The sequence below is a fragment of the Physeter macrocephalus genome, chromosome 2 (assembly GCF_002837175.3).
Source record: "Physeter macrocephalus isolate SW-GA chromosome 2, ASM283717v5, whole genome shotgun sequence".
NCBI lineage: Eukaryota > Metazoa > Chordata > Mammalia > Artiodactyla > Physeteridae > Physeter > Physeter macrocephalus.
Window position 1 is genome coordinate 134303985 of NC_041215.1, and position 15045 is coordinate 134319029.

Sequence of the window (15045 nt, forward strand, 5' to 3'; positions counted from 1 at the left end):
TTCTAGTGTGTGGAAACCTTTCCTCCTTCACAGCTCCCTCCCAGCGGTGCAGGTCCCGTCCCTATTCTTTTGTCTCTGTTTATTCTTTTTTCTTTTGCCCTACCCAGGTACGTGGGGAGTTTCTTGCCTTTTGGGAGGTCTGAGGTCTTCTGCCAGCGGTCAGTGGGTGTTCTGTAGGAGCAGTTCCACGTGTAGATGTATTTCTGATGTATCTGTGGGGAGGAAGGTGATCTCCGCGTCCTACTCTTCTGCCATCTTCCCAGCTCTCTGCTGGGCATCTTTAAATTCAGCCATTCTCAATAGTTCTCCCACACTGTAGTTTTACATTAAAACCTCAAGCTCCAAAGAGGTATCTGTACACCTATGTCCACAGCAGCATCATTCACAATAGTTAATAGGAGGAAACAGCCCAAATGTCTATCCAACAAATGGATACACAGAATGTGGTACGTATACCTGGAACTGGTACCAGTACCCCCGTGTACACCAAAATCCGCAGATGCTCGAATCCCTTATATAAGATGGCACAGTATTTGCATACAACCTACACATATCCTCCTGTATACTTTGAATCAGCTCTAGATTGCTTATAATGCCCAATACGATGTAAATGCTATATAAACAGCTGCCGGCACGCGATAAATTCAGATACTGTTTTTTGGAACTCTCTGGAATTTTTTTCCCGAATACTTCCGATATGCAGTTGGTTGAATCCCTGGACTGTATATATCCAATGGTATTGTATGTATATACAATGGAATATCATTCAGCCTTAAAAAGGAAGGAAATGCTACAACACAGATGAACCTTCAAGACAGGATGCTAGGTGAAATAAGCCAGTCACAGAAAGATAAATACTACATGATTCCACTCTTATGAGGTACTCAGAATAGTCAAATTCATAGAAACAGAAGGTAGAAGGGTGCCTGCCAGGGGCTGGAGGAGGGGGAATTCAGAGTTAGTGTTTAATGGGGACAGAGTTTCAGTTTTGCAAAACGAAAAAGTTCCGGAGACGGATGGTGGTGATGGTTGCACAACACTGTGAATGGCCTTATCACTCCTGACCTATCTGCTTAAAAATGGTGAAGGTGGCAAATTTTATGTGATGTGTATTTTACTACAAATAAAACAAAACCAAAAAAAAATCTCAAACTCCTGTCCAACCTTGGTGACCTTTTCTTCATTCTGCAGAAATGGAGCCTGGAAGTGACCGTGACACTTTTCTGCGGCTTAAAAACATCGCATGGCAGCTTCCTTTCCTACAGTTTCAGAACAGCAGGCCTACAGATGTGAGGACAGGCCACGCGTACGGCTAATCGTGCCATCGTTCTTTCATTCCTTCGACAAACAGTACTGGCTCAACGTGAAGGAAACACCGGCAACAGGACCCAAAATGTCTCCGGCTCCGAGGAGCTCCCAGTTTTGGGGGAGAATCGGGGCCATGAAATAAGGCAAGAGAACAGGGAAATGAGCCAGAGGGTAAGGTGTGGGCACACAGCAGCGGTGCCCACACAGGCCTAGCAGGGGAGGAAGTGACATGTAAGACACCACCAGGAGGGGGGGCAGGAAAGAACATTGCTGGTGGCAGCGACTGCATCTGTTAGGACCTGGAGCCCCCAGAACACGGCCAGTGCCAGGAACTAAAAGAAAACCAGAGCTGTGGAGGAGGGACGGCGGGATACTGAGGGAGCAGGTGAGGCCCGGAGGGGCCTGCTAGGGAGCAAGGACGCCGTCTGAAGTGAAGCGGGAATCCTCTCCGCACGGAACGTCTAAGAAAACAAATGCAGGGACGGAAGTCAACGTGTGACGTGAATTACAAGTGACGGATCACGGGAAGACTTGCTCTTCTCCGCACTGTTGTGTGGACAGGTTTTGGGAAACGCGATGGGCAGGTACCACTCTAGGAGAAGCGAGCAGACGTGCAGTTCTGAAAGTTCAGGACAGGTAGGGGTTGGGAGGTCGTCTCTCTGACTGTGACCTCTGAGGTCTTCCTGATGAATTCCCAGGGACTACGGTGGAGAAAGAGAGGCCAGCAGAGCAATCACCTTGAAAGGGGCCTCCTGATTCCCGGGAGCCGCCCAGTCCCAGGGCTCCACAGGGGCACCTCCAGGCCGCCAGGGCGGGGATGGGGCCGTGCCAGGAGCCGAAACCACAAATGAGGGGCCCCGGTCCATGGCTGCTTCTGTCCACCTGCAACCAGAAGGTATCGACTCGGTGCGGGGGGAAGCTGACGGAACACCTCGGAAATCAAGGAAGGAAGGAACTGTAAGACGGAAAGAGGTAATGAAGTTTTGGAGGCCACAGAGATGCAGCACACCTTGATCTCATTCTGTAGATAAAACACAATGAAGTTCCGCCCAGAGCCATGTGTGTATAAACATAAGAGCCTATGCTCCTATGTTGACTACAGAGGGGTGGTATTCAGAATACACTCTCCCATCAAGCGCCTGCTGTAAGCTGCCTCGGTTCCTGCCCTGGAAAAGGCAGAGCATTCAGTACGCCTTGAGGTGGACAAATCAACACCTCCGGATCCTCGAGGTGACTCCCACAACACTGGCTTGAAAGGCCAGGTCTGCCCTGAAACTGATCCGTTTGGATAAAGGGCCTGTGGCTGCTTCTGGGAAAGCAGAGAACGCCGGAGACTGAAGGACGTGAACCTCTGTCCCATCCTCGACAAAGCCCCGCACACAGGGCTTACCCCTTCAGGCCCAGAAGCAGCAGACACACTTGGGATTTTCGGTGCTTCTCAGAGCTGACTCCTGCCACCTGAGAAACTCTTGCAGAAACACCTGTCGTGGTCCAATGTACTTGTCGCGGTCCAATGTACCGTTTACAAACCCTTTCCCACTTGTCTGAAACAGGCAGTAAGACTAGAGAACAGACGTGCCCATTTGTTGCCATAAAGCTCCAGACCTTTGCTCCCTGATACCTACATACTTTCCAAACCTACCTTTACATGGATTGTTCTGGGTTCCAATACTGTTCTAAGACTTTACGGCATCCGTATAATGCCATTTGTGTGTGTTCTCTTCCGACCCCGACGTAAGCTAATCTATTCTTAGGGAGGTCTAGTTGTGCAATGTGGGTGGCCTTCTCCGTCCCAGTCTCACCAGAATTTTTAAAGCAGAGCCAGGATCACCCAGGACAGGTTCGGAGCCCAGGGCGCCTAGGAGCAAAGACTTGACATGAAGCTCCGGAGCAGCCATGCTCCCTGCCATGTGGCCCCTACGTACGGGCCTGTGTGCTGAGCCCAGGCTGGCCCCGGGCAGACGTGGGACTGGGCACAGTCCCTGCCCTCGGTGAGGCTACACTAGACGAAGCGGTACAGACGCGAGAGGCGCCGGGACAGGCGAGCAGCCTGGGAAGCCGGTGTACCTCCCGTGGACAAAGGGCATGAAGGTCCACCCGCATGACGAGCATCAGACCGGAAACACAAGAAGCCAGGCCGGAGAGGAACGTACAGAGCGAGGACAGCTTCCGGCACTGCGGCTGTGATCGTCCGTCCCAGAATGAAGCAGCTTGACTGCCGCCGTGTGACACAGCCAGGACACGCCAGACGGCATCTTCTCAGAAAGGAAGGGAGGCCTGACTTCTCTCTCAGGGTTATCAGTCATTCCATGACTCAAAGCTTCTACATCTGGAAATCTGGGCTTGGAATCTGTCTGTCTAGCCCCGTAGCCTGGCTTCTGCAATGTGCTGGGGAAAACAAGGGAGAGGTTTTCCGAGTGTAACTCAATTCACCACCTCGAGAGATGGGGGTCTCCCTTCACGGGTGTGCAGCGGGCTGAAGGGACTGATTCTTAGTGAATCCTCAATCCTCACGTAAAACGGGGACGTTTTACGTGAGGATTGTGTTATTTTATTTTTTACTTTTGGCCGCACCTCGCAGCGTGTGGGATCCTAGTCCCCTGACCAGGGATTGAACCCGGGCCCTCGGCAGTGAAAGCGGAAGAGTCCTAACAACTGGACCGCCAGGGAACTCCCAGGATTGTTATTTTAAATGACAGTTACCAGCAGTGGGTACAGGCAAGAGTTGTTCTAACAACAAAAGTTATCTTCCTTTTTACCTTTAACTATTTCTTTTGAGAAGCATACCTACTTAGGAAAGCATCTCACATCTTTTTGTTATTTTGGGCATCAGTATCAGTAAACAAGTGGATTTTTCTGCCTGAGTTTGAAACTAGAAACATACTGAAATCAGCATTCTGATGACAATTCAGAGTTCAAGTCCATGGGGAAAAAAACAAGGAAATGTCAGCAACCTGCAGAATCCATGGCTTTGTGGGGCTGGAGAGCCTAAGGCACTTGATTAGGAATGAATGTCCTGTAAGAAGGAAAAGCCCGGTTCTGCAGGGCAGGGAGAAACGACAGCACCCCAGCTGCTGCTGTAACTCAGGCAACAGACAGAACGGGAAAGAAATCCAGGAGGGAGGATTTCAAAAGTGTGAGCAACTCAAGCACTGTCAGCCAGGTGGACTGTCCACACCTGTCACGTGTGCTCAGGAGGAAGCTGGGAGAACCTTCCTGGTCCGGGCACCATAAAGTCCTTGGCTTGACCTGCAGCCAAGAGAGAACTCTTACAGGTCCACTTAGGAATCCCCCCCGAAACACCTCTGCCAGGAGGAATTTCAGCTGTGCCCTCGACGGCAGCTCCTTCGACGTGGAAGATGAATGGGTGGCGATGCTGAACTGTGCAGCCCCGCGGTCCAAGTTCCTTCTCATTATCCTCTCCATTCTTCTATCAAGATGCTCCCTAAGGCTCACATTCAAGTCCATAGAAAGGGAACCCAAGGCTCTCGGGACAGGCTGCCCTTCACCCACCCAGACTAGGACCCAGCAAAGTGTCACAAAACCTCGGGACACTAAGACGTGTCTCCCCCAAAAAGTTAAGCAGGTAAGGCTTTTTAAAGGTCTTAGAGTTGCACAATTTTTCTCCAAGGATCAACAAAATATAGACCACGGAGTAGCAGCAGCAGAAGTCAACAGCTTGCTTTTTATTTATTTATTTATTTATTTTAAAAACGTGTTTATTTTTATTTATCTGTTTTTGGCTGCGTTGGGTCTTCGTTGCGGCGCGCGGGCTTCTCTTGCTGCGGAGCACGGGCACTAGGTGCACGGGCTTCAGTAGTTGTGGCTCGTGGGCTCAGCAGCTGTGGCACGCGGGCTTCAGTAGTTGTGGCTCACAGGCTCAGTAGTTGTGGCTCGAGGGCTCTAGAGCGTAGGTTTAGTAGTTGTGGCATGTGGGCTCAGTAGTCGTAGCTCGCGGGCTCTAGAGCGCAGGCTCAGTAGTCGTGGCTCCCGGGCTCTAGAGCGCAGGCTCAGTAGTTGTGGCACACGGGCTTAGTTACTCCACGGCATGTGGGATCTTCCCGGACCAGGGCTCGAACCCGTGTCCCCTGCATTGGCAGGCGGACTCTCAACCACTGCGCCGCCAGGGAAGCCCAACAGCTTGCTTTTTACTATTTCAGTCTTATTTATATATTTAGGGCTGTCTTTGCAAGATGCCACGTGGAGATGAAAGAGCAGTTAAGCTGGTCAGTCCTGAAGCACGGGTGACCAACTTCTCCCAGTTGCCGGGGACGTCCCCTGTTTTAGCACTGGACGTCCTGCATCCTAGGAAAACCAGGGCGGTCGGATACTCCACAAAGCCAAAGCAGCTTCGTTATCTTGGTTGAGTTTTCCATGTGTTATCTAAACTGCATTCTAGGTTTTATTTCATTTAATAACAGCATCTCGAGAAAGAAAGACGAGTCAAATCAACTGGCTTGTTTTCTGAGCCCGGGTCTTCGTCTTATCGTGAAACTGACCCCACCCAGCAACTCCAAACTTGGATGCGGGGTGTCCTTGGAAGTCCAACTGACTCTGTGAGCCTCCATTTGCTAGGGGTTCCCGGCGACAATCTCAGACACACACACTCTTAACAATCTGAAGTGATCCTGCGAAGACAGTGACACCAAGCATCCCCTTGCAGTTAAAGGATTCTTCCTCTGGATTCCCAGAGCTGTGCAGGCGCTGTGCAGCCAGTTTCTCGGTGTCTACCTAAAAATGCACACTGAGAAGAAATGAAGACTGACAGTATGCAGAAGGGGAGGATGTGTGAGCCGAAGCTTCACAGGCAAGTTCCACCTCCCGAAAAGGCGGCAGCCCAGGTCCAGCACAGACCAGGCGCTGATACACTCGGTTACAGGGACAATGCCATGGACCTGTGGGTTCCTGCAGTCCTCCCCCACCGGCTGCTCTGCTCAGCCATTCTGCCCCTGCCATCAGACCCCATGGCTATCCTTCCCCAGTGCGGGAACCACCGATCTTTAGGAACGCCTAGGTTGAAATCCACCATCACTTCTTCCTCCTGTGCCTGCATCTCCTCCCCTCTACCTACAATGCAGGAGGGAGGGGGACCCCATGAGCCCCAGCCAGCCACTGCTGACGGCCCCTGAGCCTCTGGGGAGGAGCGGAAGCAGGCCAGGAGGGGTGGCAGTGGGCGAAGGGTAGGGTTGAGACTTCACGGACCACAGAGTGAGTAAATCTGGGGTCCAGAGGCATCGCTGATATCAACTCGTAGGGAACTTTCTCCGTCTGGGTGGGATCAATGTTTGGCCCGCTTTCCCTCTGATTTCCAGATGATCTCTTCCTACGATCTGGCCGCACACAGGTGATTCTATTCCACTGCCCGGAGAGGGTCTCTCCTCCCTAAGAGAACCGTTTAAGGTTTTCAACGACAGGAAACATGCCTGGGGTGAAAAAGCTTCCTTCAATGATGTCTATCTGCGGTACAGAGAAGGCTTAGGGACACCTGTGCTACAGAAATGGTAGAATGGGGCCAAGCTGTGTGTCAGAGGGACCAAGGATTTTGGGCTCCTAAATAATCTGTGTAGGAGCTGAGATGAGGCTTGGGGTGAAAAACAGAAAGACACATCCGGGATGATGCCATCAAACTGGGCCGACTTTGAGAGCTTGGGAAGAAGACGTGGCTGTGAAAGGATGTGCCAGAAGGAAAGGGAAATCTGAAGCTATGGTGACCAGTGGGAAGTGATGTCCTGGGGACACCAGCCGAGGTCCCTTTCTATTAATCTTGTGCATGTGAGCTCTGAGGGGGACAGGCCATCCAGGGGCACCAGCGTCAGATTCCCTGGCAGCTGACCCATTCCAAGCACTCAGTGAACTTGGTCTCACACCAACCCCACTGCCGGCTGCAAAGCTAAGGCCCCCAGTTTCATGAGTGCCAGCCTGTTTCTGAAGCCACAGTTTGTGACAAGCCAGAGCATGTCATCCTGCTAGGATTCCACAAGCTGGGCACGCAGCTGGGGCCACACGCTGACCGTTTATTTTGTCCAAAGGCTGGGTCTGTTTTCTACCCCACCAACGCGTGCGAGACATCTGCTGGGATTGAAACTTGTGGTTTGGGTCCAAAGGATGATCTTTACATAAACACTGCCACAGACACCTGTGTAATAAGGAAACCGTATCTGTTTCCCTCAAGGATAGAAATGACCTCTTCTGGGAGACCTCTTTTTTAAAGGGCATCCAACGAAGACAAAAAACTACAAGAGTCGTGTGGGTTTTTTTTTTTTTTTTTTTTTTAAAGGAAGTGGTCAGTCTCCTGCTTCCACAGCGCCCAAAGTAAGTTAAAGGTAGAGCCCAGTGCTGCTGGAGCATCCTGTCCAAGAAAACGTCTCAGCAAACCAGCATCGCTGGCGGCCCAGGGGAGCTGAGGGGGTGATACGGCAAGGCTGGGGAAGGAGAGGCTTGTGGGGCAGCTCTGTCCAGCAGCAAACTCTGTACCTTCTCAAAAACTCTTGGCCTTGCCTGCCTGTCGGTCCAGGAGCACTGGTCAGGGTGGTCATCTGGGACTTTAAATGGGCTAGCTAACAAAGGAGCTGCCTAGATCAGCCCCTGCAAAGGGGGTCCAGCCTTACAGACCACGCTCTCTGATGCAGGCAACACTCTGAAGGTGAGGCACTTTGATTACAACAGAACAATTCAGGGCCCTCACCACGCTGGCTTATTTCCACACGAGCTTGATTCAATTGTTTACTCTTGCTCCAGCCTTCCTAGTGTGCCAGACCCCGCCGAGATACCTGCGTTCAACAGGGCACCACGTCGAAGGTGACTCGTGATAGAGTCAGGGTCCAGCCCGATGGAGTCCGTGTGCAGTGCATGTGTGCACAGAAGATAAATGCCTATCCCACCAAGAAGAGAGCCACACGGCAACAGGTAAATGCTGGTTTTGAAGGGGCCGCTGGGGCTGCTACAGGCCCCACCTAACATCTGTTTGAATGATACACGTTTGATGCATCTCAAGCCTATCGCCCTCAGACGCCCACCCCCACCCCATCACAGGCGCATTACCTTATTGGAATCCCACCCTCAAAAAAGCACGCCAGTTTCCTTTTCGGTAAATAAATTACCCCACCATCAAAAGTTACGAGGATACACAGGAGCCGGCACAGTTATTCCACCGAGGACAAACACAATCTTTGTAGAAAACTATCTGAAAATGTCAGACTGCTTAGCCAAGTTCTTTTCCTTGGCTCCCTGGAGAGGAACAGGCTGTAGGCTCTGCTACTTGAGATCCGTGCAGGTCCCCTGCTCCATGGCCAGTACGAGGGTGATGACCGACAGTACTGAGACCCAAAGCCACCAACCTGGGCAAGATTTCCCCAACATTTAACCACTTAGGTCCTCAGCACAAGTGGCCAATGAGCTTAGCGGTCTTTCTGCCATAATACATCTTGGAGATAACCCAGGGAGTGAGTGATACGGTGCGATCAGTGTTTGAGACCATTTGGTTCTATCACCTTTTGAAATTTTCCAGACTCAAATAATGGGGCCGTTCTCCAGGATGAAGAACTTTGGGACTTGAATTAGCAACACATCTGCACGCTCCCAAATTTCTTATTAAGGAAGAGTCAGGATTCTGCCCTTTGGACACCCCGTCGATCACCCCCTCCCACCTGGAACCAAAGAACGCCAGTCTAACTCAGCTGCTGGGCATCTGTAACTCCCAACAACTTAGACTAGAACAGATCCATTCCAGGTACCTACCAGAGAATATGCCTGAAACTCACTGCCCTCTAAACCTTCACCCGCAGCTCAGCTGCATAGACAAAATCAGTGAAGGATTACAACGAAGGTCATGCCATCCCTTCACGCTCCACTAATTCAAATCCACTTCTAGGTTAAGCCACTCCCTTAGGGCACTGTGCACCTACATCGATAATTCCAGTTCCCAAGAGACAGGCATTAACTGAAATGCACTTTAAAATGACACTGGCTCTTGTCTGCCCTACAATTACATAACAAAGCCCCCCCCACCCCCGCCCCGTGCTCCTCTTCTGGATTCCAATAATATCCATGCATAGACAGGGGAAAAAAAAAAAAGATGGCATTGAGGACCATCGCAAGAAGCAGACTGTGTGGGAGAATTTTGGAAGAACCGATGGTGATTGTATCACCAAGAGGTTGACATGGAAAGTAAGTGGGCATCAGCCCTCCTACAGGAATGTTCCAGTACCATCTTTTGTTGTTATCATCCTTCCCCCTTGGCAAGAAGGAGCAAATGCCCCTCTGATGGCACCTGAGCTTAGCAGGTGAGCGTAAGGGGACTTAAGATGCATCGTCAATCAGATCTCACTTTGTTTACTTCCCAGCAAGAAGATGGGTCAATAATTAGGCTTTGCTCTCTGACGGGGTCTTTGGAAGAACTACACCAGGGAAAGGGCAGCCTCCTTGTTGATGGAGCAGCTTTGCGGAGAGAACCCCAAAGACCTGGAGGGGGAAAGGACTGTCACAGGCAGGTCTCATGCGATGGTATTAAGTCTCTGGTTTGGAGGTCACTGGAGAAGCAGCCTGACTCTACTCCCCAAGTAACCCCAAATAAATCAAGCACAAAGGAATCTCCTCTGTAAAAGAAGCAGTATATATCTCAAAAGTCTACTTAACGGTGAAGCAGGGGAAGCATTCCATCAACAGGAGAAACACACCAGAGACACCGAAAGAAACGCATGCTTTTTAACACGGTTCAGAAAGGTGAAGCCACTGCTGTAAGACAAGAGGGAAAAGGGCAATTCACCCCAGCAGGCAAATTACACAGCGAGGGTACCATTTGTTACCCATCCAATTGGAAAGGTTTTTTAAAAAGGGAAATGTTCCCGAGAGTGCAGGGGAAAAAGCCAGAGGAGATGAACTGATACCGCCTTTCCAGGAATTTGGCACTACATACCCAAAGCCCATAAAAGCATACACTGTTCAACTCAGGAAGGCTATGGCTAGGAATCTGCGGGAAATGGATGAGGGCACGGAAGCGTCAAAAGAGGACACTGATTAGAGTTCCTTACAGCAGCAAAAGTCATTCAAAATGTACGCTTACTTGCCAAAGTCTGTTCTGGAGATACTGTTAAGTCAATTAGGGCACAGGGGCAGAATTAATGTTACATAACTATTTAAAATGGTGGCATACATTTGCTGACATGGGAAGGTGCCTACGATCTTGCATCGCCTAGGAGAGCAGGCCACGTGCCATGTGCACAGGGGGACTGCATGCTTGTGGCAGGAAAAAGCATAGAATGTAGAAATGGCCGGGAATATACACCCCAAAATGTGAGCAGTCACGTTTTCCAGTGGGTATTTTCACCTTCTTCAGTATGTTTATTTCTAACTTCTTGCCAATCACTGTGCAATGTTTTTTAAGCATTTAAAATGAAAAGCTTAACACTGTGATATAACCGAACAACCAGCTAATGCTGTATATTCTACACTACGCCTTTGTCTACATCAAGGCAGACAAACATCACGCAGGATTCGTGGACTGTGGTGCTCTGGAACAGTCACTACACCCCGTCTTCAGGTTTTACCAAAGCTTTCTCTAAAAGAGCTCACCGCGGGTGGAGTGTCTGCTCTTCCCCCAAGGATGAAATTGATTTGTCTTTTGATCTATCTTATAAAAATCACCAGTATGAGAGATTTTATTACACAAAGAAAACGAACTTGCCTCACAAACTGGTATGTGCTCTTATCGGACGCTAAAAACGGACTCACGAATTGCATTTCATTCTTGTTTTTGTTCTCAGCTGCTCAAGCTGACCCTGGCTTCCCTAGTCTAGATTTTCAGACAGATCTCTTTTTTTTCCTCCTTTCTCTTTTACAACTTGTCCCCGTCTTTTTACTCTCACTTAAAATGTTTACTCTCATTTAAATACTACTTGAACCTCCAACAGAGCTGAAAGGCTTGACTGTGCTGGGACCTCTCTGCCCCTCACAGCCCAACGCCTGCGAGTTTCTCCGAACGGGCAACACTCACGTGTAAACTTGGGTGATAGGTCAGCACGCCGTTGTCGCACAGGGTGACGTATTTCTTTTTCCATTCTTTGTTCAGTGATTTGCCACTTCGCTTTAGCAGTATGCCCTGTACGGAAAAAGGAGGCAGACAGAAATCAGTAAGTATAAATTACCAAGTCCTGTGTGCATTTGTTAAAAAAAAGGGTAGGCACATAGGTAATTTCCAAATTGTTAAAACTTTCGTTTTCTCTATGCCATCTTAAAATGGAAATGACACATTTTTAGCTTGGTAATTTGATTTTCCCCTTTCTTTTTCATACAATATATTTACAGTCAACCAATTTCCTTTTGTGTGTGTGTGTGTGTGCAGAACTTAACTTTGTGACATTAATGCATGCTAAGATATGCCACTGGTTCAACAAATATAATACGAACCATCCTGATGTGCTGCGTCATACCTTTTCTTATAACTAAGTTATAAGCACATGGAGCCCCTAAAGGTATTAAAAAGGAACCTACATTTCCTTTTCTAAAAATAAGACAGTAACCATATTCTTACCTTATCATATTTACAAATAACATTTTTTAATAGTTTTTCATTTCAGATCTTAATTTATTAAAAATGAAATTCCATTTGCAAACTTAGCAACGGCATTTAACAGATGAACTGTGTATAATTTACTTTAACCCTTTTTTTTTTTTTTTTTTGCGGTACGCGGGCCTCTCGCCGCTGTGGCCTCTCCCGTTGCGGAGCGCAGGCTCCGGACGCGCAGGCTCAGCGGCCACGGCTCACGGGCCCAGCCGCTCCGCGGCATGCGGGATCTTCCCGGACCGGGGCACGAACCCACGTCCCCTGCATCGGCAGGCGGACGCGCAACCACTGCGCCACCAGGGAAGCCCTAGAGTCCATTTTTAATGAAATCACATTAGGGCTTCTCGAAAACCACTCAAGACTTGAAACCAACACACTTCTGAAGTATATTTAATCCAGTCTTCCTTAGATGACTGATGAGAACTTATTCTTGTTTTAACTACCAATTCCCAGCAAACCTTCTGCCTCATTTGTAGGTTTTCCTGAGTTAAGAAAACCGAAGGCAGCCCTGAGCTCTGCCAGCCCCAACACCTTGACTTTGCACTTTCTCTTTCCCTTTTGGGGCTTCGCGCCTTCCTTACTCAGTCAATTTCAACTTGAGCTTTCATATCTGGATTTGTCTAACTCCTGTTCACAGAAAAGAAGGAAAACAGAAGAACCTCCTTCCTTGCTCTTCCTCTTGCTGCCTATTTATAAACCTACATGATGATAATTATGACTGAGAAAGCGTAGGACTAATGCTAGTGAATTCACCCAGATCGAGGCAGAAAGACAGTTGTAAGTTTGAAATAGAATCTGACACCTTAAAGAAGCAGAGGCATCCTGAGTCCCCTGGGAATTTTTACCAGCCTCCATCCGCCTCCTGATTCTACTCATCAGGAACCAAAACACAAGAAAAAAATCAAGTAAGCATTTTTTAGGCTGTAGAATTAAGTTCCAATTAATTGCCAATATGGTGACATTATTTTTACACCAAATTTTACGAATACAATGGATTATGAACCAACTCGAGACTCTGACCACAAATGTTCATTGTCGCTGAAAGAAAACATTTCAAAGTTTGAGGCAACCCCCAAGTAAACCTTTGGAAGAGCATTTCTTTCCAAGTTCTTACTTGACGAGAAAGCACGTGACGCACGGCTGCAGACCATGATTTCTTGGAACCTCAACCAATATGAACCAAACACGGCACTGAGACCAACAAAGGGAACAGGCCCAGAGGAAAATTTTACTGACAAACCCCAAAGGCGACACAAGCTCCAGGACACAGTAAGAGCCAGTGGGAGGGGGCAGTTGCCATCAGTGACGATGAATTAGTGATAATGAAAAAGCAACACTGAAAATCACGAAATGTCCCTCCCTGGTGGGATTTCTGAGATATTAAAACTTAGCATAACAAAACGTGACACAAGTTCTCCTGCAGGCTCACCTTTTCCCCGCCACCATCCATCTTAGCTGGAATTCCAACAATACCAGGGGCTGGGGGTTACTATGTGTCATTGGTGGCTGAGAGCTGCCCTGGGCCTCAGAAAGCTTTTCCTCCAGCCTCAAACGAAATGCAGGCCGCAGGTCACACCCCGGGGCTCCGTGCAGATGGACACACAGAAGTCTTTCAGCTAGCAAGTGGGCACTTTCAAGAGCAAATCCTACACTCCCCGGTGAAAGGTATAAAGACTTATTTCTTAAAGGAACAAAGGGAAAATTTATCAGGAGGCCACGTGAAGAGACGACGTCACAGTTTTCTGGGAAATTAAATTTGGCCAATTTGTTTGGTCCTAGGAAAACCTGATGTCTTGTTGAAAAAAAAAAAAAAATCCGAATCTTGACAATCTTAAATAAATCCCGTGGTTCGCCTCGGAGGATTATCTCTGATTCCGTGTACTATTCAAATGCTGCAACATTCAGCAGACCTGAACACCCTGGTGGCCTAGGAACCATATCTCTGCCCTTCAGCCTTGGCCCCAGCTGGGTTTATTATCCCACCCCTCAGAGCCCACGCCCCCAAGACTGCAACAGAGACTGAACCGATTGGCCGCCTGGCTCCCCACGTCACGCTGCACGCAAGATGGGGTCGCCCAGCTGCTGGTCTGGGCGGAGCCGGACCAGGGAAGATGCACTTTTCTTTCAGTGGCTTGAGCGCTACCAGGTGCTGATGCGTTTCTAAGCGTCGTCATTTTTCTCTCTCTCACCGGCTCCCCGTAAGAAGCAGGGCAGGGGGAGCAGAGTTACGACGGCTCCCCCGTTACAGACACGTACTCTGACCACAGAGGTAAGGGAGCTCGTTAGGGATGGAAGTGACAGGACCAGCCACCGTGTCCTCTTCATTCCTTACACTATACTGGGCTGCTAAGTTCTGGCCTGTGGGCAATGACCACAATGGTGAAACCGACCAGTGTCCCCACCACTGCCTGGCCTACAGCCTTCAGTCTCGAAGCACCAGCTCCTCCCCTCCCAGGGCACAAATCCCAAACCTGAGAGCGGCGGGTCCCCCAGGATCCTGGCAGGCACCTCCAGTCCGGTTCCTCTCTTGAGAGGGCGCTGAGAATCCAGGATTGCAAGGGAATATAAAATACCAGTATCATTCGATCCGGTACTTTACATTCACGCAGTGAAAGAACAGATAAGCACCACTCTAACGTGAACAAATTCAAATCTGTTCCTTAAAATACATTGTATACGGATCCAGAGGAAGGGGTTTCTGTCTGCTAAATCTTAAGAGTACCCTGAAAATGCCCTAAACTCTGAGTGTCCCGGAGAGAGGGGAGACCGGGACGAGGATTTACGGAAGCAAATCTCCAGCTTACTAAAAGATTCCAGGAAGCGGGTGGTCAGGCTGTTGCAGGTGGAGAAGGCCAGACCTCTTGATGGGGTGGAGAAGGTCAAGGAGGCACAGCGGAGCCAACGGTCCAGCAACGGCGCCCCGGACTGAGCAGGGAACGCAGGGTCCGCATCTGCGTTTCCAGATTTCCTGATGACCCAAGAGAAGAAGAAAAACTGGAGCTTTATGTGACGGCTCCTTACTTTAGAATGTCAGCGACGGATTATACACCATCTGCGTGTAATTCAGGCCAAACCCAACACGGCTGCAGGCCAGACGCGGGCACCTCTGTGTCTGCGACCTCCGGCCAAGAGTTAGCAGAAGGCGGTAGCGGGGTCTGGACCAAGGTGCTGGACCT

General features: G+C 49.4%; 1 protein-coding gene across 1 annotated transcript in view; it reads right to left on the minus strand.

Annotated features, from left to right (window-relative positions):
• Positions 1-15045, minus strand: part of AGAP1 (ArfGAP with GTPase domain, ankyrin repeat and PH domain 1) — a 339370-nt gene that overhangs the window by 205646 nt on the left and 118679 nt on the right. Inside the window, exon 6 of the mRNA XM_055079504.1 lies at positions 11300-11404. Coding sequence (XP_054935479.1) covers positions 11300-11404 — 105 coding nt within the window. The remainder of the gene's footprint in view (positions 1-11299; positions 11405-15045) is intronic.